Source organism: Anopheles merus, chromosome 2L (genome assembly GCF_017562075.2).
Source record: "Anopheles merus strain MAF chromosome 2L, AmerM5.1, whole genome shotgun sequence".
Classification (NCBI taxonomy): Eukaryota; Metazoa; Arthropoda; class Insecta; order Diptera; family Culicidae; genus Anopheles; species Anopheles merus.
Window position 1 is genome coordinate 14817107 of NC_054083.1, and position 25912 is coordinate 14843018.

Consider the following 25912-nt stretch of genomic DNA (forward strand, 5'->3'; position numbering starts at 1 on the left):
AACCTGTTGCTTCTTGTTGCTAATTTTATAATAATGGTATGGGCACAAAATACTTGTGGATATATTTTTTAACACATCCTATTCCAAATCTAATTTTGACTATATATAAATCAACAATTTGTCGTCGCATGCATTCGTATAACTCAGCTGCAAACGCGACTTAAATCGTCCTGAAATAAGATTCATTATTTTTTTTAGCGAAATAATCTATACGGTCCTACCAGCCTTTAAATGCTTCCTAGACTTATTAAAAGTGTTCATAGCTATGTCATGAACAGCATGAATCCCGATGCTGAATATTTTTCCCTCTTGACTAGCTAGCTTCAACAAATAATTCAAATGAATCCAGGAAGCATCATTTTCGTTAACATAGAAATTATTTTGTTGAAAAAAAAAAACTCGTTCGACCTAACATCATACCATCATGGGTTCAAGGCAAGGCAAGGCAAGGTAACCAGTGATACAGACAGGCCGACAACGGTTATGGTGCCAATGAAGAAGAATACCAATGAACCCTTTGATTCACGTTTTTTAGAAAGTGCAAAAATTCATAATAATAACAAAAATCATTGTGCGTTCTGTAAACTGCTACTAAGCAAAAGATGAAGTAAAAATGGGTCATTATCATTGTTTTATATCCCTCCCCCTCTTCCCACGTCACGAGTGAATCTAAACGTAGAACAAAACTATCAATTCTCTCTCGAGCAAATCATTGAATGGGTTAAATTAGTAGATTTTTTTTCAATAACATACCGTTCAACACATACTAGGCTAAATTAGTTTAATTCGTTTTCATCGATATTTATCCGTTAAATCATATTTAAAATTTGAGAGCTTATGCGATGTTTTCAACTTTGCCAATAGAGGGTGAATATCTGTAATTTAATTCGAGCAACGAACAATTCGAGCAGTTTGTGGATTTAAAATTTGTTCCCAAAACGATTTCTAGTTTTTTTTAAGTCATTGAACTGTACGAAAAGTACATAATTTTTAAATAATAGCATCAGTAGTTGTTTGTTTTTTAGTGAAATTGTTTATAAAGATGCTTGAACATACAGGAAATTTGTGAAAAATATGTGTTCGAATATTGTTGTTTCCTCATTGCTAGAAATACAGTCTGTCCTCGAGATACGCAAATTAGAAGATATACGATTTTTATAAATTTGGCGTGCCTTTGTCAAATCAGTACAATTGCTCGAAGAACTGTCAAGTCCAAATAAAAATTCTTTTTTGTCAAAACTTTAAACCACTTTAAATCCAGCAAATACAAAGTTATAAAGCACATCGTGCGAAAAAACTATAATATAAAATGGTTTAAAACATCAACAGAATAGTTTTTTTTTATTTATTTATATTTTTAATATCTATAATATCTTCTTCTTCTTCTTTTAGCTCAACAACCGTTGCCGGTCAAGGCCTGCCTGTACCTTTACTTGTGGGCTTAGCTTTCAGTGACTTATTGATCCCCCCATAGCAGGATAGTCAGTCCTACGTATGGCGGCACGGTCCATTTGAGGCTTGAACCCATGACGGGCATGTTGTTAAGTCGTACGAGTTGACGACTGTACTACGAGACCGGCTAATCTATAATATAGTCTGGTGAAATAAAGCCTTTTTTATATTTTGAGCCAGAAAGCTATGTGTTAAGCCTGTCAGTAGAAGAATCCGGATTGTATGCATGGGCCAACAGCGTTCTGCCATATTGGCTTTCATCAATTCTGAGCAAACAATCATACGTTTCAAAATAATTTTGTTTTCTTCTTTGAGCTTCAAAACAGTTTTTCTTATAATGAAACATCAATTCAAGCTGTTTTACTATTTCTTGACAAAATATCAATTAAAAAACTCATTTATTTACGAGCTAACCTCGAGCCTGTGAAGAATTTTTTTTTTCTTTTTTTTACATGCTAAAATATTCTACACTGAAAACCTAGGCCTAGTTTGTTGTGTGTGTTTGTACGGAGTAGGCAAGGGAAAAACGTTTATTTCCACTGAACGCGAACGAAATAGTATGCTCAGTAAAAAGAACCAAGCGTGAACAACGACTGTATTATTCATTTTTTGAAAGCTTTCGGATTCGTCCCACGGATTCGATTAATTTAACGTTTAACTTAATTAGTTCAATAATTTCTCTTAAAAAATTGACAATGCTTTTATGTTAAACATCATGAGCACGATTCAAACATATATAGCAATACATAAATGAACCGTAGAAAAAGTAAAAAGAAAATGTGTGCCGATAATTAAAAACCCTGTTTGATTTGTTTTTTGACATGAATGGATCAATCCGACTCCGGTACACATCGGAGTCAAACCCGAAGTAAAATGCTACATGGAAGGAAGGTCAGCAAACGCGTAACGCCAGCGTAATGTAAACGACTGAGTTTCTAATTCATATATTTCACACTCAGAGAGCAGTGCAGGCGGTCCCCGAGATATACGGTTAATGGGGACCGAAAACGGCCCCAAAATATCACGTATCTTGAATTTCCGCGTAAGTCGAATCTCGTAATTTTCAGCCTAAATATCACTAATGTTCGTATAATTTTGCAAGTAGGGAGTGGTTTTAGCTACTTTATTAATTATTTGATATAACTCCGACTGAATTTAACAGTTCTAATTCTTTTGAAATGATTTTAAACATTTGATCAAAAGGGAAATTATTTGGCATTTGACAAATGATATGTCAAACCAGTCATTTGCTCAACGTACTATCAAATTTAGAAAACTGCGTATCTCCAAATTCGTGTATAAGAGGTACCGTGTATCTTGAAGACTACCTGAATTTATCGTACCTACCCAGTTTTATCGTGCCGCCAGACGAGGTGAAATATACAGCGAAATGAGATATTTGATAGGCTAAATATTTGATAGGTAAAGCTAAAGGGTTGGGGGAGATACAGCATCCGTTTTCGAAAATCACTTAAAAAGAGTATCTTCTTATGCGGAACATTTACAAATGGGAAGAAATGTACGAACTATTGACTGAAAATTAACGATATACTTGATATTGAAGTTTTTTAATGGTTTTAGTTGGGATTTTGTACACGTTATTGGTTAAATTGTACATCAGCTGGATGCTGTGATGCGTTATCTCACAGATATTTCACATAGTTCATTTTGCTGTATATTTCACCTCGTCTGGCCTTGCGGTTAAATAAAGTGATAAATTTATCAACAGAATATGACATTTAAAACGGTTTCTATTAGTTTTTTTTTAAATCAAAACACTGTTGTATTCATCAGTGAATAATTGTATGTTTATTTCGATAAATAAATCATGCATATCAAATACCGTTCAGTTCCGTGCTACAGACCTCAAGACGCACGTCGTAATGTGCCCGTCATAAGTTTAAGCCCCGTATGGTCCTTGACCGCCATACATAGGAGACACTATTCTGCATTGGGTACAAAATTCAGTTACAGACAACCAAGCGTATTAGTGGCTAAGCTAGGCGTAGACCGACTACGATTGTTATCACATTCTGCTGACCACGATACCATTCCTCTGTTAACAACGAATAGCCAAACGGTACTTGACTTCAATCGCTTCTTCTCTCGCTCATAAAGTGCGAAGAAATGCGCAGCTTGATGAAATAATTAAAGCAATAAAATGGTAATGATTGTTTGCCTGTGTACTGATCGATACCAAATTCAAATCTACCATGCTCAAGTCTCAAATTAAGCTGTTTGAACATTACTAGAAGCATTGGCTGACTGATAGAGGTGAAACAAGGAACAAGAGTTTCGGTAAACTAATCGATGCTGTTGGCCAAAGATTCTGTCCGATATTGGTATTTAGGTCGTGGAGAGAACAACATACTCTAGAATACGGACAATAAGTTTACTTACAACTCGAGCGACGTGAAATGTATGACGTGAAGTTGTTCGGATAATACGCAACTGCTGTTCCGGTGTTATTTTCGAAACAAATGCTTTATTTCCCATTCTTCCTCCTCGAAACGCTGTACCGATTGCGTTGTATCTTAAATAAGCCAAATGTGTTATCATTTTTTTATCTTGTTTTAAAAAAATCAGCACCCTTCAACGGTTGGTTGTTATTGTTGTTTGTTTTTGTGTTTTTTTTTGTCTCCTGATGTCATCCTCGCAAGCGCTGCGGTATCGTGGGTGTGTGCGTTCTAAAAATTGTCTACATTAAATTATGCCTACAGGGATGCTCTTAAACGCAAGCCAAAATCTGCAATTAAACATATTTACAGCTCCTCCATTTAGTGGTTTGGTGGCTTTTCTAACGCTATTTCTTGAAGTGTATTGGTTTCGTTTTATCTTCGCAAAGCTTTCACTTGCCCTAGCCCCTGCATGATCGCTTACACAATCTGCTTGCCGGAGAGGAAATGTGTGTCACGTCTTTATTTTCTTTGCCATAATATTTAAGCCTTGAAAATTTATTTCCAACTATGTGTCCACTTATTTACAAAACATAAAACATACATTCACACAAACGAACTCCACCTTACTGATCACATATTAATTTACTCCTGCTCCGGGTTAGTCCTACGTTAGCCTATCTTAATCGGTGAAGGGTTTCGAACACGTTTGTTTAAGTTAGGTTTCGCTTATCGTTATGTACAAGAACACACTGGAACAATCATCGTAGCGTTAATCATAGATAGTTTAAATAGCTCAATATATTACACCATTGTTGTCATGCCTTTGCTCAGATTTTCCAGATGTTCCTTCGCTTTGATGCGCAGTGTCGCGATGGAGTTGGTGCGCATATCCGACGAATGGTGATGATTGACCGTCATATTGAGTGCGGCCGAGGAGGGCGTGCTAGATGCGGCCGTATTTGGGCCCGCTTTGGACGTGTCAGCGGACCCGGGTGTGTCACTCTCCGAGCCAGGATCGATCGGAGTCAACTTGGAGGCCATCTTTAACCCCGTCGGCGAGGGTGAGTTGGGGCTGAGCGATTGCAGGTGTCCTTGTGAGCCGGAGCCGGTCGTCGCACCCGGAGGAGGAGATCGTAGCCCCGGCGGTGTCAGGGAGAGGTTTTGGGGCGATGCGACGGGTATGGTGATGGGTGTGGATCCGGCAGCGGGTGGCAATGGTGGTGGTTGCGATCCGGTCAGACTTCCCAACGGGCCAGCTTCCAGCGGTGAATGGCGCGGTGTTGGAGGACCATGCGGGCCCGGAGGCGGCTGATGAGGCATTGAGAGGTTCTGCGGACCTCCGAGCGATCCGTTAACATGGGGCGGCGAAAGTCGCATGCTACCGGCGGTCATTTGGGGGGACGTCATGGCAGCCATGCTCTGGGGCGAGATGCGCAGATTCTGTGGTCCGTTCGGGTGTCCCAGCCCCAGATTGGTCATGCCGAGGTTGGACGGATTGAGGCTGAGCGGAGGAGTCAGGTAGCTCGGGTAGACTCCTTGCGGGTGTGACAGGAACCCTACAAAACGCCGAAAACCCGTAAGAATGAATTACTTTTAAAACAGTGCTGTTAAGTTGGCGAAACGATCAACAAGAGTGGCAAAGTGTTGAAAATAAAATGTCCAGCTTTATTGAAATTTGTCTCATTTTTGACATCATATCGACAGCGTTCGAGTTAGTTGTCTGCTTAAGAATAGCTTTTTAAAACTAATTTGTAGCTAAACCGTAAAATTGATGTTAAGGTTTCCCTACAGATTCTAATACCTTGATACTAGCTCGTAGTTTGATGCGCTATGAATGTAACTAGTAACTTAAATCACACAAAGTACTCATTCAAGCTGAACATTACATAACTTTGATAACAATTTGCAAAGAAAAACGTTTTCCTCCTACTATCGCAAGACGTCTCGCTCATTCTAATAGCTTAAGCGCGCCCGGCCACAAAATTGCCGTTAGATAGTTACCTGGTAGGGCGGACAGCAGCGGCGGGGAGAGCCATGGATCGACCGGAAGGTTGCCACCGTTGCAGGACAATCGGTGCGGGAGCTGGGAGAAGTGTGACAACCCTAGCCGCAAGCTTTCCGACTTCTCCTGGCGGCGCCATTTCGCTCGTCGATTTTGAAACCATACCTGTGTAGGATCGGAAGAAAAAGAAAAACCCGTGCAAACGGTGTTAGCCAGGTGGGAAAATTAATGAAATTATTTTTCATTTATGAGCGTTTAATTGCATTTTCTCAAGCGCGCCTCTCCCTTGCACGGACGGAGAATAGGGGACAGACGTTCAAAAACAAACAAGAACCACACCCTGATCCACTGTAAATTTCTTAAGAAAAGCTCCGGTACCATGGTTTCCGACTCCTTCCATGCGCTCCAAGATGATTATGAAAAGCGCAAAGAATGGTTAATTACATGATTTTTCCGCTCCTTCGTAGACAGCGGGATAAAAACCGTCATCTGGCATAAATGGCGGAAATAATGGTGCAAAATGTGTATGTGTGTGTGTGTTCGTGTGTTTGCGAGAGCATAGGTTGGAAAAGTACTGGGAATAAGGAAAGCATTTAATAATTTGTCACACAAGACTGGAGCAGAGAAACAAGAAGAAGTAAAACAGCAGACAACAGCTTAATTTTAATTATGAAGCAAGCATCTCACGAAACGACTGGAAAGCAAATGAGATTATTTTTTAATCCTTGCTTTTTAGACGAAAAACACGTCCAACAAAACTCTTCAACAGGGAGTCAGAAAGCAAAACTATTGCCATCTTTCATTCAGCCAGTTAGCAGAGGGATGGTAGCAGAAATGTAATTAGTTCGCCATTTTCTTCTATCGTTGCATTTGCTTCGCTAAAAAAGCGATGCAATGCAGCAAGAAAAAAGGATCCAAAGCAGACAGTTCTATAACAGCACCGGGACTCTTCAGTTTCAGCCCAGTACAGGAACGTTAGCCATCCGGTATTGTGGAGTGCAGTAAAGTTCTTCAACGTGCACTGTTCAGCCCGCTAAGCAATGCAAATTAAAACTAAATTAATTCCATGAATTAAATAATTAATTTAACCATCACAAATTCTCAACGCCCGACGCGACAGGAAAACGGATGGCTACGCGAACGGATGGGTATCGATCGGGCCGTGGTATGGGTGTTGGAGCCTGGGCGGCAACGCTGTAAGTATCTTTTCCTTTCGCTTCACCGCTGGAGACATTTACTGGTGGAATCGCGTCTCGTTCGACAGCCGCTGCCTTCTCGCCGCTATTTTGTCACCCACGCTCTGGGCCTGTTCGAAAGCGCCCTAATTAGTGCCGGTAAGTAATTAGTTTCTCGGCTGAGCATTTTCCCATGAGGAATTGGTGGTCGCCGAACGTGGCGAGCCTGATGCCGGTTCCTTTGTGCCGTTGGGAAACGGGGAAAAGGAATCTGTCAATTAGGCGAGCTAGGCCGCGGATGGTGCGAGCTGCCACAATCTCGCCGTTCCAGAAATTCTCGGACCGCGGCTGTGTGACAGTGTCACCATTAAGTTGTGTGAGTGTGCGTGGCATGTTGCGTTTCGCGATGGACGCCAATTACCGGCACGCGGGATCGGTGAATCGGGAATCGGATGACAATGGAATGGTGCGTTCGGGCTCATTAGCGCTTTGTGGCATCTAATTGCTTGACTAATCCAATCAATTAATCTAGCAAATCGCCGCCATCGCTATTAGGATGGTTTGACGGTGTATTTGGGACATGGATGTCTCTTCTAATCTTGATGCAAAACTCAGCTTCCAAAGGCAGCTGTATTAAATCTAGTGTGTGATGGTTTTCTGTGTGCAAACTGTAGGTTTTTCACTACAGCACTACCACGTGTAGCAATACTTTTCCCTTGAAAGAAACCAGATGCCAAGTTTGCCAAGATTCTCTTCCCGTTTGCTCTCCGACTCACCGACCGCATGGCGTCATGTTGCTTGATTTCACGTTTGTCACGTCTGTTGGTGACAGCTTTTTTGCATGAAAGAAAATTGGCTTCACTTCTTGTTACCAGATTTGCATGGCGATGTTTGGTACTGTTGGGCGGTAAGACGTTCGCTTTTGTCGCTTCTTTAATTAAATGCTTAAATTCCGCAACAAGATATTGCTACGGGTACATCTTTTTCGAATTTCAGGTACAAACCCTAAATTGAAGCATTTGAAAATGTAATCGAATGAAATAATTATCATAATTTTAGAGCTAACTTTGTTTTGTTCTGCAAAAAGGGATTATTCAACGTTTGAACGCGGCTATTTCAAAACATCGATTGTGCTTATATTAGAAGCGAGCCGATCCGTAAAATAAATGATAAAATAAATCATAAAGCATCTGACGTGTTTCTTCTAATCAATCTACAAACACGGGAAAATTGAAAATAGACCACAAAATTATCAAAACGGTACTGGTCCATTTCCAGCGCAATACCGACCATTCCCGATAACTTTGCTACAGGTATGGAACCACAAACTAATTCTAATCGCACACAAATCTTCATTTCCCTCGCATGCATAGGCCAAATCAAATTGAGAGGTGCCAACAAAACTGAAATACTGATCCCCCCCCCCCCTCCCCATACAGCCCGTCCTCTGCGACCTCTGCATTGATATCTGAGCTTGGAATCTGATTGCTGTCAACTATCAACTGGCGTCAAGCGCTCCATTTGCAGAATCTACCAACCCGGCCCCCTTCGCACGCCATCCCAGCCTCAAAGGGGGTGTACGTCTCGTTTGGGTACACTGTGATTTAGTTTAATTAAAATGCTGTGTAAATACTGATCGAAAAGTTTTAATTACATTTGCATAATAGTTTCGCTCCGAGAGCGCACGGCGAGGTGGGATCGTTTCAACGCTGAAACGCTCGACAATGCTCAATGGAAGTTTGGGGGCCGTATGTAGCGAGTGGATGAAATGGAAGGGATGCGTGTAGAGAAAATCTCCGCAAATCAAACTATCCCTTTCGGGCCGGATCAGACCAAATACAACTCAATTCGGTCCGAAAAACCTCAAACGCACACGTACGTACGTGCACCGCACACAAATCTCGAACCTAAACCTAAACTGACTCTTCAAATTGACGTGAATGTCGGGATTGGAGAGACGCATGGGGGGCCACTCTAGGTTGGAAATGTATTTCATTTCACGTTTGCAGAAAATGGAAAACGCTTTTGAATCTAGTTCCGGTGAGGTGGGGCGGACGTTAGGGTTAGCCAGCTTGTTGACCCCCTTCCCCAAACGGTTCTCCCAAAACCGGTGGATAGCGAACTGAAACGAAAATTGCAAAACAATAACACACACACGTGTTGGTTTTGTTGTGCTCTTTTTTGTCTTTGTCGGGATTCGACAGCAGCGAGCAAGGGACATCGCTAAAACTATTCAACTCATTTACATACCCTGGTTTGGGATGAAAATTGACAGGGAGAGAGAAAGAGGAAAGCAAACCCTGCGTGAGCAAGCAAACTAAATAATTTCCTCGGTAAACGATTTCGATCATAGCAGAGGCCGTCCGTCGGTATGTATTTCCGATGTACGAAGCTTTCTAGTCTATGTCGGCGGCTTCGTTGTCGTGGTTAGGGTTTAAAATCAATTTTAACTACAAATCATCCACAAAACTGTGTTTACTGTTTCTGGGTATTGTGTGAAGCACTTGTGGGATTAGATTATCAAAATATTCGATTTCAAACGTATCCGCTGGTGGCAAGCGGACCAACAATCGCCATTGTATTTTAGTGAAGAAAACACACCGTACGCACAACAAAACACGTCCCCGGCCCGGCAATGAGCCCCACTAGAAGGACGACGATGGCTCGAGTTTGAGATTCGACCCAAAACGATCCGAAACCCAAACCTTCACATCGGTAGATTCAATTAAAATGGTTATTTCATGCCATAGTTTCAATTATGGACGGGTTTGTTCTGCTCTGGGCTGTCAGCGACGCGTTCGATTGGTTTTCAGCATGCGTCGTGGTATAAATGATGCTTGTGGCAACATTTCTTACCTCAAAAAAACGGAATGGTACGGAGAGCAGGAATATAACGATAAAAAAACCCAAGCAAAAACGCATCCCCCGAGTGAGAGCAAACTCATTTCGTTTGGACCGGCCATGTTTGTTTCGGCATTTTGGAGACCTAGAGTAGTCTACTTTTTACTTTTTTTTTATTCACCAAAAATGACTTCCCCCAGCTTATTCCATGCAACGGTTTCCGTTGCCATTCGGTCGTATCAGGGTGAGATTGTGGAAGCTAAACATAGACACACACACACACAAAGTCGAAACCATGTCCATCCGTGCTGTGTCCCCGAGGGGAAAAGAAAAAGCTCTCGTTTCTAAACATTTCAAGCCAGTTCCAGTTCCGGTTCCGGAGACCGCCGGTACCTTCGCTATTGATGTTTATTGCATCAAGCGTGTCCATTTTTGTCAACATTCATGTCACGATCCCACGAATTTGCGAGAAAGGGGAGGGGGGGGGAGGTCTCCAGCCCCTGCAGTGGCCGTGCCGAAGCAGGGACCAAAAATTCATTTGCCATCCATCAGCACTTTTATTTCCAATTTCGTCTGCAGCAGTGTACGTGTGTACCCTTTTAGGTGCACGCACACGCACAGCAAACGGTTCCATTTCATCTTTCACTCGTGCAATTCGCTCTCTTTGCGGGGGTTGTGTCTTGTTTTTGTTTTATTTTTATGTTGTTTGTGTTGAACCGTTTAGCGAAACGCTAGCAGTGGGTTGTATCGTGGGTTGTTTTTTGTTGTGCTCATCTCCATCTAAGCTTCCCGAAACCAATCAGCTTCAAACAAGTCCAGTATCTAGTCGGGTCCAATATCGGTTCCGCCATTGAAGCATTGTTTTTCTCCTATGGTCTCTTGTTTCGGATTCCGTTTTTTATCAGAATCTACCAGCTGGATTGCAATCGATTCGACATTTTCATCGTTACGCACCAGCAGCAGGAGAGTGCGCGGGTAGTGTATTGCGTGAGATGGACTCTCTACCTTGCGTCACAATGCAATAAGGGCAGTTGACAATGAGTCGATTGAACGCCTAAACCTGTGCGTACGTTAGGCATCGCGAATACGCGCTTTTTCATTGATCTGGCGTGGCTTTGGTTAAATTGGGAAATTTGCGTTTCCTTTTCCGAGGCAGCAAGCGGAACAAGGGACCACTTTGCTGCCCAACCGGGATTTTAATTAGGAGATATTAATAGTTCGGCAAGGTGTCGTACGCACCAGAAGGATCAATGCAAATCCACTCAAAGAATTTTTATTGAATTGCTGGAATATAGCTCATTTTTTCTACGGTTACATTAAAATGAGCTTTTACAATTTGTCATATTATACATCTGTTTCAAACATACATTAAATACTAATTTCAATAAAATTGCCATTCAAAATTGCATCAAAACTGATTCTTTATTAGAGACAAGCTTGATTATAGAGTAACGCTTGAAACAAGTCGCTGTCGCTTTCCTGAGACAAACATAATTGCATCTAATTAAGATGTCAAAACAGTCATCCAACCAGAAACAGTCCCTCTTCGCATAAAACATAGCAAATAAAAGATGGCTTCAAATTAATTTTTCGCTCACAATCAATATCCCGTACTGTAGCTGCACGCACTCTTTCAAGCGCATATAATTTCCTTTCCCACAGGTCTCGAACGTACCCGTTGATGTCTCTTGATTCGATACGATTCCATCCTGCTTCAACTGCTCCGCCTGCATCATGCCAATGTAACGGCTTCAAATTACACGCCGTCCTGTCTCATTTTTACTCTCCCCCCGACGGCACTTCAAACGGACACTAAAGTATCAGCCAGGCGCGCGTGTCCTTCGTTTGACATCGACAAGCTGCTGTTTGTCGCACTCGATTTGTTGGTTGGCTAACGCGCTCCGACCGTGTAAGAGTAAGAACTGTCTGCGCCTTAAGCGAACGGCGTGTACCAACAACTACGCCGACGTCAACATTGGCCATTGGCCCTGCGGCACCGCAGCCGGTGGGAGAATAATGGTGATACCCTACACTCTGACGTGTACCGCACGCAACATCCAGCAAACAAAAACGACCGCGGCTTCGAGACCGAGATAATCGAACACCCTGCGCATGCCCTGGGGCCGGTGGTTCTCACACCTCCCCTTGGCGCTAGTATATAAAGGATGTAAAACGAGTGATGAAAAATCACAAGAGAGCAAGAAAATGAGAGCAAGAGAGAGCGAAAGAGAGAGAAAGAGTGAAAGAGAGAGAGAGAGAGAGAGAGAAAGAGCTATGTACGTTGTTGTGGGCCTAACGATCGAGGCGGAAATTAAAAGCAATTTTACCACTCAATGACGAACGGTGGCGACAATGGCGACATCTTCGTGCATTAGCCGAGATTCTCGGTACCCAAAAGTAGAAGGTCATTAGTTACCTTCCTGCAGAAGCGATCGATCTCTGTTGGTGACAATTGCTTACTGAAATCCCCACGAGACGTTTCGAGGTCAGCCAGATCCAAAGGATAAACATACGGGGAAACATGAACAGAAATCCCTACCCAGCCGAAGGAGGTATTGTTAGCGCGGAACCATGTTGTCATCCGCTATTAAATTAGTCCACCTTCTCTACTACTAAGGTAGCGTGAATTGCACACGCACACACACACACACCCGAAACACGGAACCGTTGACCAAACAGACCGTCCACACGCGCACTCACCAACGCGGGAGTCATAAACAGTTATTAGAGGGTTAATTAAACACTTGCCACGTGACCTGCCAACTCCCGGGACACCACACTGTGCCCTGTCCCTGCCGAGGGTTAAAAAGGCACACCCGAATATTTATGCGTGTGTGTGTGTATTTGTGTGTGTGTATGAGCAAGCGGATCATGCTCGGTGGCAAAACAGTGGCCCTGGGAATTGTCCGTGCGAATAAGCGGGGCGGTGGACATAAACAAAGGTGACGGTGACGCCGAAAAAAAAGCGGTCGTCAATGCACACGCTCCAGTGGCTTGTGGCGTTTATCGCCTCCGGGGACTTGTTTCCTTCAATATGTCACCATGGCGGGGCATACCACCACCACCACCAACCAGTGTTGAAATCTTACTCCTGCCCTAAATGTGAACTCTCCAGCTAATGCGAAACAGCCAAAATTGAACTTTCTGATTCTTGGTCTCGGTCAGATATACTCCTTGTGGATGAAATCTGTGCGGTTAGGTGCAGTTCCTTTCCTACTTTTGACTGTTGATTTTTACCCGTCCTTCGGCAGCTGCAAGAAAGCATCGCCAAAGGAAAACTTGTCGCTTTGCTTGCGTTGCTTGCATGCGGAAAAGTGTCCAAAGTTCTGGCGTGTGTACGATACAACTCGAAACCGTTTCGAACGCACACCGGAAAAACGGTTTATTTTCACATCTCAGTACCGGTTAGATCTGCGAAAACGATGCGGCAGAGCTTGTGTCTGACATCGGGCTAGAGCAACACGGGATGGTTTAAAACAATGCTCTGTGCCGTGCGTTAGGTAGCCGAACGTCTTTGGTGGAAAAAAGCGCCGAAAGGAAACAAGATTTCCCGCGTGTACCGGGGTTTCGGTCGGACTAGGACCAAAGAAGCAGTGTTTTCTTTCGCCATTGCACCTAAGGACAAAATAGTTGCTGGTGTGAGCTTCAAATGCACAACCGAAAGGATGCGACAACAATCGTACGTGAAAATCACCTTTTTGATTTTGTCCTCGAATGGTGTGCAGTTGTTAATTGTAGGAAAACTCAGACCCAAGCGTCGGCCCGCTCGAGCGGATGAACATCTTCGATGAAAGTCTTGATGCTGCTGACCGTTTGCCGGTCGTTTTTAGACACGCACACACAAAGGCCTGGGAAAACGGTGTCTCACACTTGAGCAGCTAAAATTAAACTGTCAAATGCAAATGATGGGACGGAGCTCCCGGCCTTCCTTCCAAGCACCGCCCAGAGGACACTCGCAAGGCGTATGATATTGATTGTTATCGCACAGTTTTGATCTTTCACACGCAACGGAACCAAAGGGAAACACCGACGGTCGGAACGGATGTTGTTTCTTTTTGCCCCAGATTGATTATTGTTGCCCTCTTTATGTAGGCAAGATAAGAATTTTAGATGATGAGGTTAAGAGGTATTGTTGCCGAGTACAACTGAGACTGCAATGAGACTTTTGATTGTTTGTTCAAAAGCGATCGGAATGAAATGCATACCAGTAAAGTATGATTTTAAGGGTTGATTTCAACTTGTCTATAACTTAACATTGAGTAATGGTAAATTAAAAAAAAACTATGTGAATTATACCAATCATTTTTTGAGTTATAAGGTATCATGATTTAAAATATGAACGAACGGAATGTTGATTGACATCTCAGTTTCATTTTCTTATAGAACGAGGGCCTAATTGAGATCACGCTTTACCCTTTCCTATATTATAATCGTCCAAACATGCACACACAAATCACACAATAAAAGATCATATGAGGAGTACGTATCATCATCAACATGTTTACACTTTCCCCTCCCATCAAATGATGCTACATTACCCCTTATTACCACCCAAAAAGCCCAAATGTCTGCGCTTCTCCTTTGCTAATGGTTTACTTTGAGCAGCAGTTTGGACGACAAGAGCTTTACCCCGGACCCAAATGACGGTGCACTTCTGAAGTGTGATCGGAAAGGTGCGATAAATGGTGATTATGCGAAGGTGACATGTAACGCAGGATATTTAACAACAATACAACACTAGAAAGAAAAAGAAACACAAAACATCAACAACGACAACAAAACGAACTGAACAACAAGGACAAAAACGTCCCTTTTTTTTTTGTTACAACACAAAACCCCATGCACAAGCATAAGCTTGTGTGTATTTTTGTGACAGGAAACACCCTTGTGTTGTAGAGAGAGAGCGATAGATATAGAGAGAGAGCAAAACAATAACGTTGTAGCTGCAGTTTTAGAGCTGGAGTGTGAATACATCGAAATACCCTGAAGGACGAAGAATGGGATAGAAAAGCGAAGCAACCTAAAGTGGTTTCGATAAAGATCCTTTCGTTTCGGTGGAATTATTCTGCCTGCAAAAAAGAAGGCTGTTTATCTACCGATGCATTCTGGCAATTACGGTCTAATGAACTTGAATAGAAATAGGTAAGTAGCGAAAAAGGTGATCTATGTTTTATGCTTCAAAACAAGTTTGGACACCCTACTTTTTGCCTCGAAAAAAAGGTTTGTTGCTAATTGTGTATAAATTAGAAATTACGAATCATTTCATTTCCAAATTGTTGTTATTACTTTTCATCTATTTCTGAAAATACTCGCAGAACATAAGTCTAATATGTCAATATTCACGTACAAATAGCAATTTCTAGCACACTCCAAAATCGGTACAAAATAAGGGCAAACAAAGCTGCTACCTCTTCTATCCGTCAATCGTTGCTTCCATTGTTTGGTGAGAGTCTACTCGATTGTGAAGCACACTTGATCCTCTGTTTATTCCACTTATACCTTTCCATATGCTTCCACCAGTCAGGCCAGGATTCTAACGTCTTCATCCAAGCACTGGGAACATATGAGAGCCCTCCTTTCGAAGACGAGTGCGCTAAACTAATTAAACTCTTGACGCATGTGTGTGTTGAACTACCCCTACCTCGTACAAGGCCCTGTCGGGCTGCTCGTGTCCAACGCTCGGAAGAGGCACAGCCCGGCACAAGATGAGACGGAAAAGCAAAATCAGGGAATCCGTTTCATGACTGCAATCTGAGCTGATTGTCTGAGAAGCTGAGATGAGTGTGTTGCATCATTTGGACAGCGCGTTTGGCAATGGTTGGAAAAGCCGCTACTGTCGGCATCGTTTTGGGGTAACTGGAGACGCTTGTGCCCGAAGGACAATGTTCCGCATTGCCGCCATTCACGATCACATGCCATGCCGTGAGTCGTGGTAAATAATTAGCGCATGGGGCGGCTTAGCATCAAATAGCGCATAGCCAGCTGGCGGTACGGGTAGCGCGGTTTGTCCAGTTGTGAGAAAAGCGGTACGTTTGACATCATCTTTATCCGTGCAGTGTGCCAGCGTTCGATGGCTTTCATGTTTACCGCTGTCATGAAACAGAACGAGCTATTTTGTTAGTTTGCTATTTTAAATTGCTATCTTTACGCATTAAACTAACAGTTTAATGAAATGATTCGCTCAAGACATTTTCTCTTCTAAAAAAATATCACACTTTTCCAGCTATAATAAACGAGCAAACAGTGAATAAAATGGCAAATCATCATCAGTGCATATCATTGATCATTCGATTGCTACGACCTTGGGCGTCCTCTCGGCTACAGTAGGATTCGCAACATTGATGTTTATTATAGCCAAGCGCTGGGAATTTGGCAAAATGTTTGTGACGGGCTGTCGTGAAGATGCAGAAAAAAAAAACATATAATCGTTTATATGGGTTTTTTCTTCATGCCATTTATTTCTGCATTGTCTGAAGATTGGCCACCACTATCAACAAAGGGTGTGCGATAGCGAGATGTGAGCTTTTTTTCTCTTTCCGAACCTAATGGAGCATTCGGTTGTTTCGGTTATTTGGGATGTATAACAGTGCGGTTTGCAGTAAGCTCGGTTAAGAACCGAGAAAAATCGGTTTTACGCATGGTTCACTTTAATTGTACACTCAATTTATCATTGTGATCCGTGTCAGAATGTTGTCACCTGGAACGGCTGCTCACTACCCGGGCAGGGAATTATGATTCATTCTTTAGACAAATGTTGTTTTACCTTTTGCTTATCAAACCTAGAAAGTAGCATGGTTAATCAAATACGCTGGGGTTGCCTAATTTGCGTTCAATAAGTAAGTGTTTAGAAAGGGACAAACTATACACAATAATGAAACCATTGCAAATGTAATATTGTAATAAGATACGCTGTGTGAACTGAACTGTTCGATTCATTCTGCTTCATTTCCATGCTGTAGATATTTCCCCCGTGCTCCAGAAGCAGAAGCCAGTCCAATCTAACAAATCCCAAAAACAAAGAATCGAAAGCCTCTGATGAAGTGACAGCGAACGTAGGGGTGAGTTTAATAATTGTCAAATTATTTGCTATGTACCAAACAAAACTCATCCCAGCGCCGGTTGTGTATCGCGCTCAAAGTAAACACACCTTCGTGGCTGTTTCTTCTTGATTTTCTACCCTATCGTGCGGGTGGCAGTCGTGCGACGGTGGCATCGAATGCCATACGTCCCTTGCGGCGGCAGCACCTAAAACCACTTTGAACTTCACCCATCCGAGAAGAACGGTTCATGATGATGATGATGATGATGCTGATGTTCATTTTGTCGCCTCCTCGCTTCCTCGTCTGCTGTTCGATATTCCCGACGCTTCAGCGAATGATAAAATGCAAGCAAAAAAAGGCAGATTTTCCTCAAACACTTTGACCCTCGGGTGGAAAAACCTATTGCAGATTTTTTTGTAGTTGCTCGATTCACCTTTTCTCGCGTGCCTTTCAGTTTTATCGAAACGATATCTCTTAAGGCCATTTAATCGAAAGACTAAGGGAAGGTGAGTGGGAGCGTGAAAGAGTAAGAGGGCGATGAGGAAGAGGTGGGATGAAAATAAATTTCAATTTCATCCCCGTTCGAATACGAAAACAAACAGTGGAAAACGGAACCACTGAAGCGTAAAACAAGGGATACGCCAAGACTGGGGGTGAAACGGTCATCCGCTTTTCTTGGCACATAAAAGCAAGAGGGTGACTCCCAACGCTTCCTGGCAGCAGCAGCAGCAGCAGCAGAAGGAGGCAGACAAAGCGCGGCCCAAGCGAGGGTGCGAAGGATCCGTAGCGAAGTGTACCGATCCGGAATGGAATGAAACCGTTTGATTCGATGTGGCTTTTGCTGACGGCACGCTCGCACCTTCACCGTGCGAGGAAGCGCGCAAAAAGGACACATCAAATGAACTCCCGGTGCATACTGCACAGCACGTGGCGGCGGAATGTGCTGACAGGTGATGGTGGTGGTGGTCGGGATTGATTAAAAAACTATTTGGCACAGCCCAGCTCGCGGAGTAGGCGCAAAGGTGGCGGTGAGCCATTGCGATCGCAAATTGAGTGGTAAATTGATTTTTAATGAGGTAATAAGGGCTCGAAAACAATGACTCTCTTGAGTTGGGTGGGCTCGGGAGTTTGAATTGTGCTTCATTTTGCATATTAGACCGGAATAGTCGCGGCCCTGCCATAAGGTAGGGATATGTGGCTGGGGACTTTTTTGTGTTATCTTTCACACGGTGGGAGGAGTGTTTTAATAAATTAACGGCCGTACGAGTGAATGCTAATGATTCGATTGCAGTTAACTTAATTTATTCAATTTGCAGTGTAGAGCAGAATAATGAAGGAGGCACAGTTTTTTAGTGTCGTTTGCTAGGCAAAGGAATGAATATAACTATTTGGAATTAAATTCAACACCACTTCCGATATTTGAATGCGATATTATGTGGATTTGTTATCCGATTTTAATTGTAGGATGTCACAACTTTTTGAAGAATTAATTATTTAGAGTGGTACATGTTAAGCTTATTAATAATATCATTTCAATCATAATTCGTTAGCTTATTTTGTTCTCATAAAAACCACCAAAACAAGCAAAAACTCACATCAAACGTCAAACAAAACGATGTGGAACAAAAGTAAAAATAACCTAAAATAATTCATTAGCATGTTGAATGAAACGATGAATTGGTTATATCCAAATAAAAGAATTCGTTGGTCTAAAACCAACCCGTTTATAAATAATGCTCTTCAAAGGCGTTCCACACCGTACAGTCCGCCAGTCGGTTAGCCAACGGGGGCAGAGTGCAACAATTATTTGCCAAACTCTTCCACGTGCGTTCCATTTAAACATCATCGCATCGACCACCGGAAATGACAGCTGGTGGAGCCGAGTTAAACGGAGCTGATAATTCGCGCTTTAACGCAGTGGAGTCGATTTTTCAAGCTCAACACACATATACACACGAACAGACGCACAAATGCTGCCACGTGTTATGCTGCGGATTTGCTGCGTTGATGTTTGGCTACGCCATCGGCGCGAGCGATTAAATTGAATGATGCGCAGGCCCCAAAAACGGAAGCCCGAACTCACAGGGGGCAGACCATACCGGCTAAATTACGTTACGGGTTGGGAAGGCAACCGTAGGTCGATTTCCGTTTTCCGGGAGGTCAAAACGAAAGGCCCGGAGGTGGTAACCCGAGGCATAATGAAATTAAAATCCATAGCTTCTTAGCTGCGCTGTGTTGCGCGATGCGTGCTTGTGTATGATGTTATTGCAGCTTTTGTCTAAGCTCCTACTATTTTGCGGGTGGGGCAGTATTAAAGAAACCCGCCTGCGTTTGCGTCGGATTTATGCTTAAGATCTTGATTTTGTTGTTGCTGTTGTTCCTATTACTTTTGTTGTTGTCTTTGGTTTAATTTCAGACAGCTGTGTTTTGCATTGGAGAAGCATAAAACTGCCGCGGTGCGTTTTTAAGCCCTTTTTGGTAATTGTGCGTATGGTTTTCCCTTCCTTCATACAGTCATCCTGCGCGGTGATTGATGTTTGTTTACGCGATTGTTTGCCGTGTCTTCGTGTTGGCAGTGTTGTTCATTATATTCCTTTTCCCCATGATCAATGGGCTCGTACAAAGTAGACGATCGTTTTATTGTGTCGTTGAGATGGGAGAGAAAAAAGGAAGGTAAAACAACAAAAAACACACACACAAAACCACCAAGCTTTCCCTGCTACCGTAAGATAGATTAGCACAAAGAGCCGACTCGGCCCGAGATTGAATGGCGACCGGTAACAAGGGCGGTAATTTGCAGAATTTTATTTAATTAGGGGTTCTAGCTGAGGAGCATGCTCTTTGTTTGTCGATTAAATACTTAACCCCTTTAGCGATTTGGGAAGGGCACTCAGCTATGTGTGCACGAGCATTCGCCAAGTGAGGTATACAATCGCGCGTCATGAAGGATCGGGCCAGGTGCTGCACTGCGTGCATCAAGTAAAACAACGTTCTCCATGTTGCTTGCGTTTCAGTTCACAATGTCAAAAGTCAGCTATGGTGACACACTTTGACTACGGTCGCAACCAATCAGAATGCTTTCTTACGTTGTGTTAGAGGGTTTTAAATTAGTCGTATGCACAATTCCATCATAAAGCTGGTTAGTGGTGGATACAGACATTTTGCACAGCACTCAACAACACACAAGAAAAAAGGGCTGCTACCTCTGCTGTGATTGTGATAAATTTACACTTCATTTTATCCAAATGAACCAAAACGGGAGGAAAAACAACTGCTAACCCATCCATTGGCAATTTGCTAAAATGTGGGAACGATAATCGTTTCCTCAACAAACAGGCACGGTTCAAGACGCGATAAGCGTAAGCGCTCTACCCGAGCCCCCGGGTGGCCGTGAATTAAAGTCCCATAACCTACAATTTCCTTCCGAGTTGCGATAATTCATTCCGTCACGTTTAGCAGAGGAAAAGCGGGGATCAAAATTGGCGTGTAGAAAGAATCTAGGATTTGTTCTGCGCAGGGAAACAAACAAACAAAGCTTCGGAACTGCGCCGCCCGTACTGTTTGGTGGAGGCATGTTCGGAACGACTCAAAGAAAAGGGTCCAAGTGCGCTTACAATGAGCAGGTTAATTGAATTATAACATCGTGGGCTTGACACGGCCGGCAAATGTGTCTGAAAATAAAGCGAAATTAATCATGAAAGGATTTCATTTAGCGGCAAGTTGATGTTTTTTGCTCTTGCTCTTTGGTCATGAAGCGAAGAAAGGGTAGCATACATCAAAATGCTAGGAATAGAAAACGTGATTAGGAAGTAAACCTTTCCAGAAGTGTCTTAATAGAATTCACAAAGATTTGTGTTAAAACAGTTTATGTATAATTTTGACTCAAAACATTAGTAATTCATACTAAATTGGACTTCAAATTAACAAATAGAATTTAATATTCTTGAAGCGTGATTTTTTAGACGTTTTTTGTTGATTTGCTATTTTTCATTATATTCTTTTTCGATGCCGCAAAATAGGTTACCGAAATCCGTTCTTCGTTTGTTAACCCCGTAAACTATCCTGCACATTACAATAATTCCAGTACACGAAGTTTGGCATGGCCCCATGGCCTACCCAATCGCCAACGCCGTGTTCGCATATGATGACAATAAAGCTAGCGATAGGAATAAAATATTTATTGCTTTCCTTCATGGGCATTGACAGTACGACAGTACCAGCTACCGGCAAGACTTCGCCAACCGCGAGCTCTGTCGCTACTTGGTAGTAATTCTAATTCATAAATTGGTCCTTTATTTTGTGTGTCCCAAATGTGCTCACATATGAGCGATGGGGACGTGAGTTCGTTGTTGAAAAAAAAACCCCGCTGTCGACAAAGACCATAGCGACATGCGTGCGAGAAACCATCCGTTTGCAGCCAGCAGACGAATAAATCTATCAAATTTATTTGCACTTTTATTGTACCCACGCGGGGAACTCCCTCCTCGCAAACGAACGATAACTTTATGTTCGATTTTGTAGAAGTTGTGCAGAAGTTTGCTGTAGAAGACGAAGGGGCCGGCCTTGATGCGATACCAAGCACTAGGCAATAGGCGATGGAAGTTGCGAGGAGTAGCGAACAGTCGTTTCTTCAATTTATTCCCATATTTAATATGGAAATGCATAAAGATAATGCTAATAGTCATAACCGCGTGGCAGGCGGTTGGCTGGTTTCGCTGGGTGGAGAGAGGTTTCCACATCACGCTTTCCTCGGAACCTAGAGAACCCTACACACCCCCACTGGGACTACCTAGCTAATGTGCAATGAGTGGCTTTTTATTATTATTACACCTTCACGCACGAGATGCCTGTTTTTCGAGGGAGCATATTTTTCCAACCTTAACCACCATAATCGACCCAAGTGACTAAAGGACTTTCCTGTGAACGTTGTGACACGATGGTTGTTTTCGTCGCTGCCGTCCACCAGGTACCGATGGACGGTTCGCTAATGAAATTAACAGCCATCCATCCATCAACCTTTTCCCGTGGTCAGTTTGATGGTTAGTCCCCAAAACCCTCACCACCAAACCGTGTCCCGTTTGGGGTCCGATGTCGTGCTAAATCATAAGTTTCCTTTGGTTCACCCACTGTGCGGACCACAACGGCAATCACCAACTTTTCATATCTCCAATGAAAGGTTGGTATTGGGGATGATGGCTAGGGAACGGTAAGGGCGGACCGGTTTCCCCATCCCATCCTGCTGAACCGGAACCTTTGATAAACACGAAAATTAAATTTAATGATTTTTATTACCGAATGATTAGGAGCGAACATACATTCGCATTTGCGTGGTGGGTGTAAAGCGCAGAAAGGTGGAAAAGAAATCCTCGGTCCTAATCGGTGTCGTAAAAAAGCGCTTCACAGCAGGGCTGGGTCCTTTGGGTACAAAGCGTGACAGAAGTGGTAATTGTATTAAAGTTGATTTTTTTTGTTGCATTGTGTAGTAATAAGCTCGCCACACTCATAAAATTACATACAAATTAGTCATTAATTTGAATATTGTTAAGCATCCATTCGTGTGCTTAAGTTGAGAAGTAAGGCGATACGAAATCACGAAACAGTCGCCCAAAGGAGCTGCACATTTATGAAAAGTAGGATCTCTTTATTTGTAATTTCACATGCTTGATAAAAGTTAGGATAGTTTTTAAGGGAGTCCATGCATATGACTCTTGCTGTATCCAAAGCAATCCAAGCTTCTTCACAGACCTCCTGTGGAATTAGTTCAATAAAAACATGTATAACGTTCCCACCCTCCGGCCAGTCTTGTACTACCCGATTATTGCACGAATGTTTCGTGATTTATGAATAATCATTTGGCACGGCAAAACGAAGATGCTATTGTCCTTTCGGAAGTCAACGTGTTCGCATGCAAGCGTGCACATGGGCACACATTCATTGGTGGTTGTGGTGACGCGATCCTCCCCTTCCACATACATGCCAGCATTATGACCGCCGGTCGCAAGCAACTTCCACTGCCGGCATCCGCGCCATCGATTTGTGACCGCTTGCGTATTAAACTCCCATAAAGCGCTAGCGTGTAATAAAACAAAATGACACAGGAAAGTTATATCCTCCATTTGTTACGCTCGCCTGTGCCAGCAGAGCATGCAAAAGCGAACGTTTGGGAGGGAAATGGATCATGGAATTTCGATTTCAAATTGCAACGAACAAAAAAACCGACCTCGGTATACGTGTGCTTACCTCAAAACATATTATTATTATACTTTTCTTTTTACACACATGCCGCCTCTCTTGACGTTCCCTCTTCCTCCAGGCTGAGATGGTATCAAAGGCATTGAACATATAAAAATCTCCCCCCTTTGTAAGCTAGCCCCAAACAAGAACTGGGACAGAACACGGTGCACCAGAAACGATTTGTCCTGCAAATACCTTCGCATGCCAAGAAAAGCGAAAAAAACCCGAATCGCCTCGAATTGCGTAGCGATTCTCCGTTCCGTTCCTATCAGACGTTGTCATATTTTACCATAACCAAAATCAAACAGTCCCACCGGAAGCAACGTACATCGGCGCTACACACGTACGAAAAGACACGTGCAGGACCAACTGTTCCGTAGCGTAGCCGAAAGAAAGCAAAATCGATTCTCAACGTTGTGCGCTTTACCATGTGCACACTTACACGTGTGGTGGGTAAACTTGGGAGCCTGGTACAGTGGGTGGGTTGTTTTTTTTTTTCGTTCTACACTGTACGCGTTAAATACTAACTTAAGCGCTGCTAACGAGCTTGGTGGGGTAATTTTATTAGCAACAATCACGCGCCCCCTCTTTTTCCTCGTGCCACAGCTCGTGAAGGAAATGAGTAAATGTAAACGCTTTTTGGGCGATGTATGAATGCGTCAACGTGCTTACCAAGAAAAAAGGTTCTTGTGTTATTTCTTCTTGCTAATTTCATGATATCGTCCACACAGTATTAGGTTCTGCTTCGTATGGTACATTCATTATGGTACTCCATTGTTCATTTAACAAACTTGTTCGATCGAAGATAAATATGGATTTTTATGATTGCAATTTTCACCATTTTCACCAGTAAAATACGCTACAGAGCGCGGAACATTGCTGTGTATACATGCAAATTAGCTACGCATTAGCAAGCGCCAGTGTGCCATGCTCGACAAAATGTACGAACAGTAAGCGGTGTGTTAAATCTTCGATAAAACGGCAGTTAAGCATCATAAACAGGCGACGTTAAGAGCACAGTTTATCGTTTTGATGGAGAGGTTAACTGGTGACATTGCAATGGATATTTTATGATCCAATTCCTATCGTACTAGCTTAAAAGTGTGGCCAGAGATCAAGAAGACTTTGATTCATTAACTTCAGATAAGAGCGATACCAATTAATGTCTTCAACAATCATAGTGTTAATATAAAATAAAATAAACTAACCTCAAAAACCGACCTGATATTAAACAAATTGTACAAATTTGATAATTAATTGTTCAGGTTATTTTATATTTAACAGATACATATCTAACAGATACGAGTATGCTTACTTGATATGTCTAATTGATTTGGTTCTTAAAATAAGTTAGAGTTTGCCGAGAAATTTTAAACTGATGAATAAGTGTGTTTTTAATTCAGTCAGTTTCAAGTCAGTGTTACTGTTCGTTTAAACAAATTGATTGTGTTCTGTCACACACCCTAAATACTTTAAGTTCTATCCTCCCCCTCTTCTTCTTCTTTTTTAGCACAATAACCGTTGTCAGTTAATGCCTGCCTGTACCACTAGTGTGCTCGGACTTCAGTGGCACGTATGCGGCGCGTTTCATTCGGGGCTAGAACCCATGACGGGCATGTTGTTAAGTCGTACGAGTTGACGACCGTACCACCAGATCGGCCCAGAGTTCTACGTCCTATGTCCGTTTTATTTTATTACTTAAATGATCGAATGAAATCGAAGCAAACTATCAGCAAATATATTTCAATTACAGTTTGCATAACAATAAAACCAGCTCGACCGGTTTGTTCCCGTCCATCCTTTTCGAAATAAAAGAACGGTCCCAACTCAACGACATACGAGCTAGTTCCACAAGCCTTAATTGCTTTCGGTAGTTTTTAAATCTCCATCACCACAACGCTTGAAACACCCCAAATACTTCGGGCTGTTCGGGCAGTGAACGAATAGTGCGGTTTTTTAGACGACGTTCCCAATCCCGTAAAGACACACTCACGCAAACACTCCCTCTCTCTCACACACACATTCACCCTGCTCAGTGCTGCCCTCGGCCAGCTAATTAAATAGCAATTTCCGTTCGCTCCACTTTGCGCCGCCGTCCCCCTGTTCCTGTAGCGACACCGGTGTGCACTCGAAAGCGCGAACCAGGACTCGATTGAAACATAATTATGCGCTGCATTTTCGTCGTACCACCCCTTTTGCAGGAGAGTGACGGGGTGGGGTATGCACATCGCTGCAGGTGGCCCATTAGGTCGGTGTGCCCGGTGTAGCTGTAACGGTGTCACTCGTATCGGGACTTTGGAATTAATTTTCCACCACCGCCGATCGGACCGGCCCGGCGGGTCCGGTGCACCATCGTACCAACGAGGACGTCGGTGGCATCGTCCCGGTTTTACTTGCATCCTGCCCGATGGCCGCTTCTGAGTCTGCTGGTGACAGAGTGCGCGTACGGCGCACAAGGCGTTTGAACTGAAATCGAATGAGTAAATTAAATAATCAACGCCAAACCGAGCAGGACTTTGTTTCGGACTCGCTCTAGCACCTTCGCACCGTCCCGGTGGGTCGCTGAATCGGCAATATTGCCGTTCCTGCTGGACCGTTTGTGTCCACAGTTCGGCTTAATTGACACTACAGCAGTGGAAAAGTTTCGCCCGGCCAAAGGCACAAGAACCACGGGCAGGAGCGCACACACACACACACACACACACACACACACTCCATCGTTACCGTTCGTGAACGCGTTCATTAAAAGGAATAATTTGATTACCCGTC

At 43.0% G+C, this 25912-nt stretch overlaps 1 protein-coding gene across 3 annotated transcripts in view; it reads right to left on the bottom strand.

Moving 5' to 3' along the window:
• Nucleotides 1-3319: 3319 nt before the first annotated feature.
• Nucleotides 3320-25912, bottom strand: part of LOC121593536 (retinal homeobox protein Rx) — a 45991-nt gene continuing 23398 nt past the window's right edge. For 2 of the 3 annotated variants that reach the window (XM_041915984.1, XM_041915982.1), the window contains exons 5-6: nucleotides 5853-6018; nucleotides 3320-5425 (exon numbers count right to left, since the gene is read on the bottom strand). In XM_041915984.1, coding sequence (XP_041771918.1) covers nucleotides 4653-5425; nucleotides 5853-6018 — 939 coding nt within the window. In that variant the 3' untranslated portion in view covers nucleotides 3320-4652. The remainder of the gene's footprint in view (nucleotides 5426-5852; nucleotides 6019-25912) is intronic. The other variant, XM_041915983.1, reaches the window with a different exon arrangement.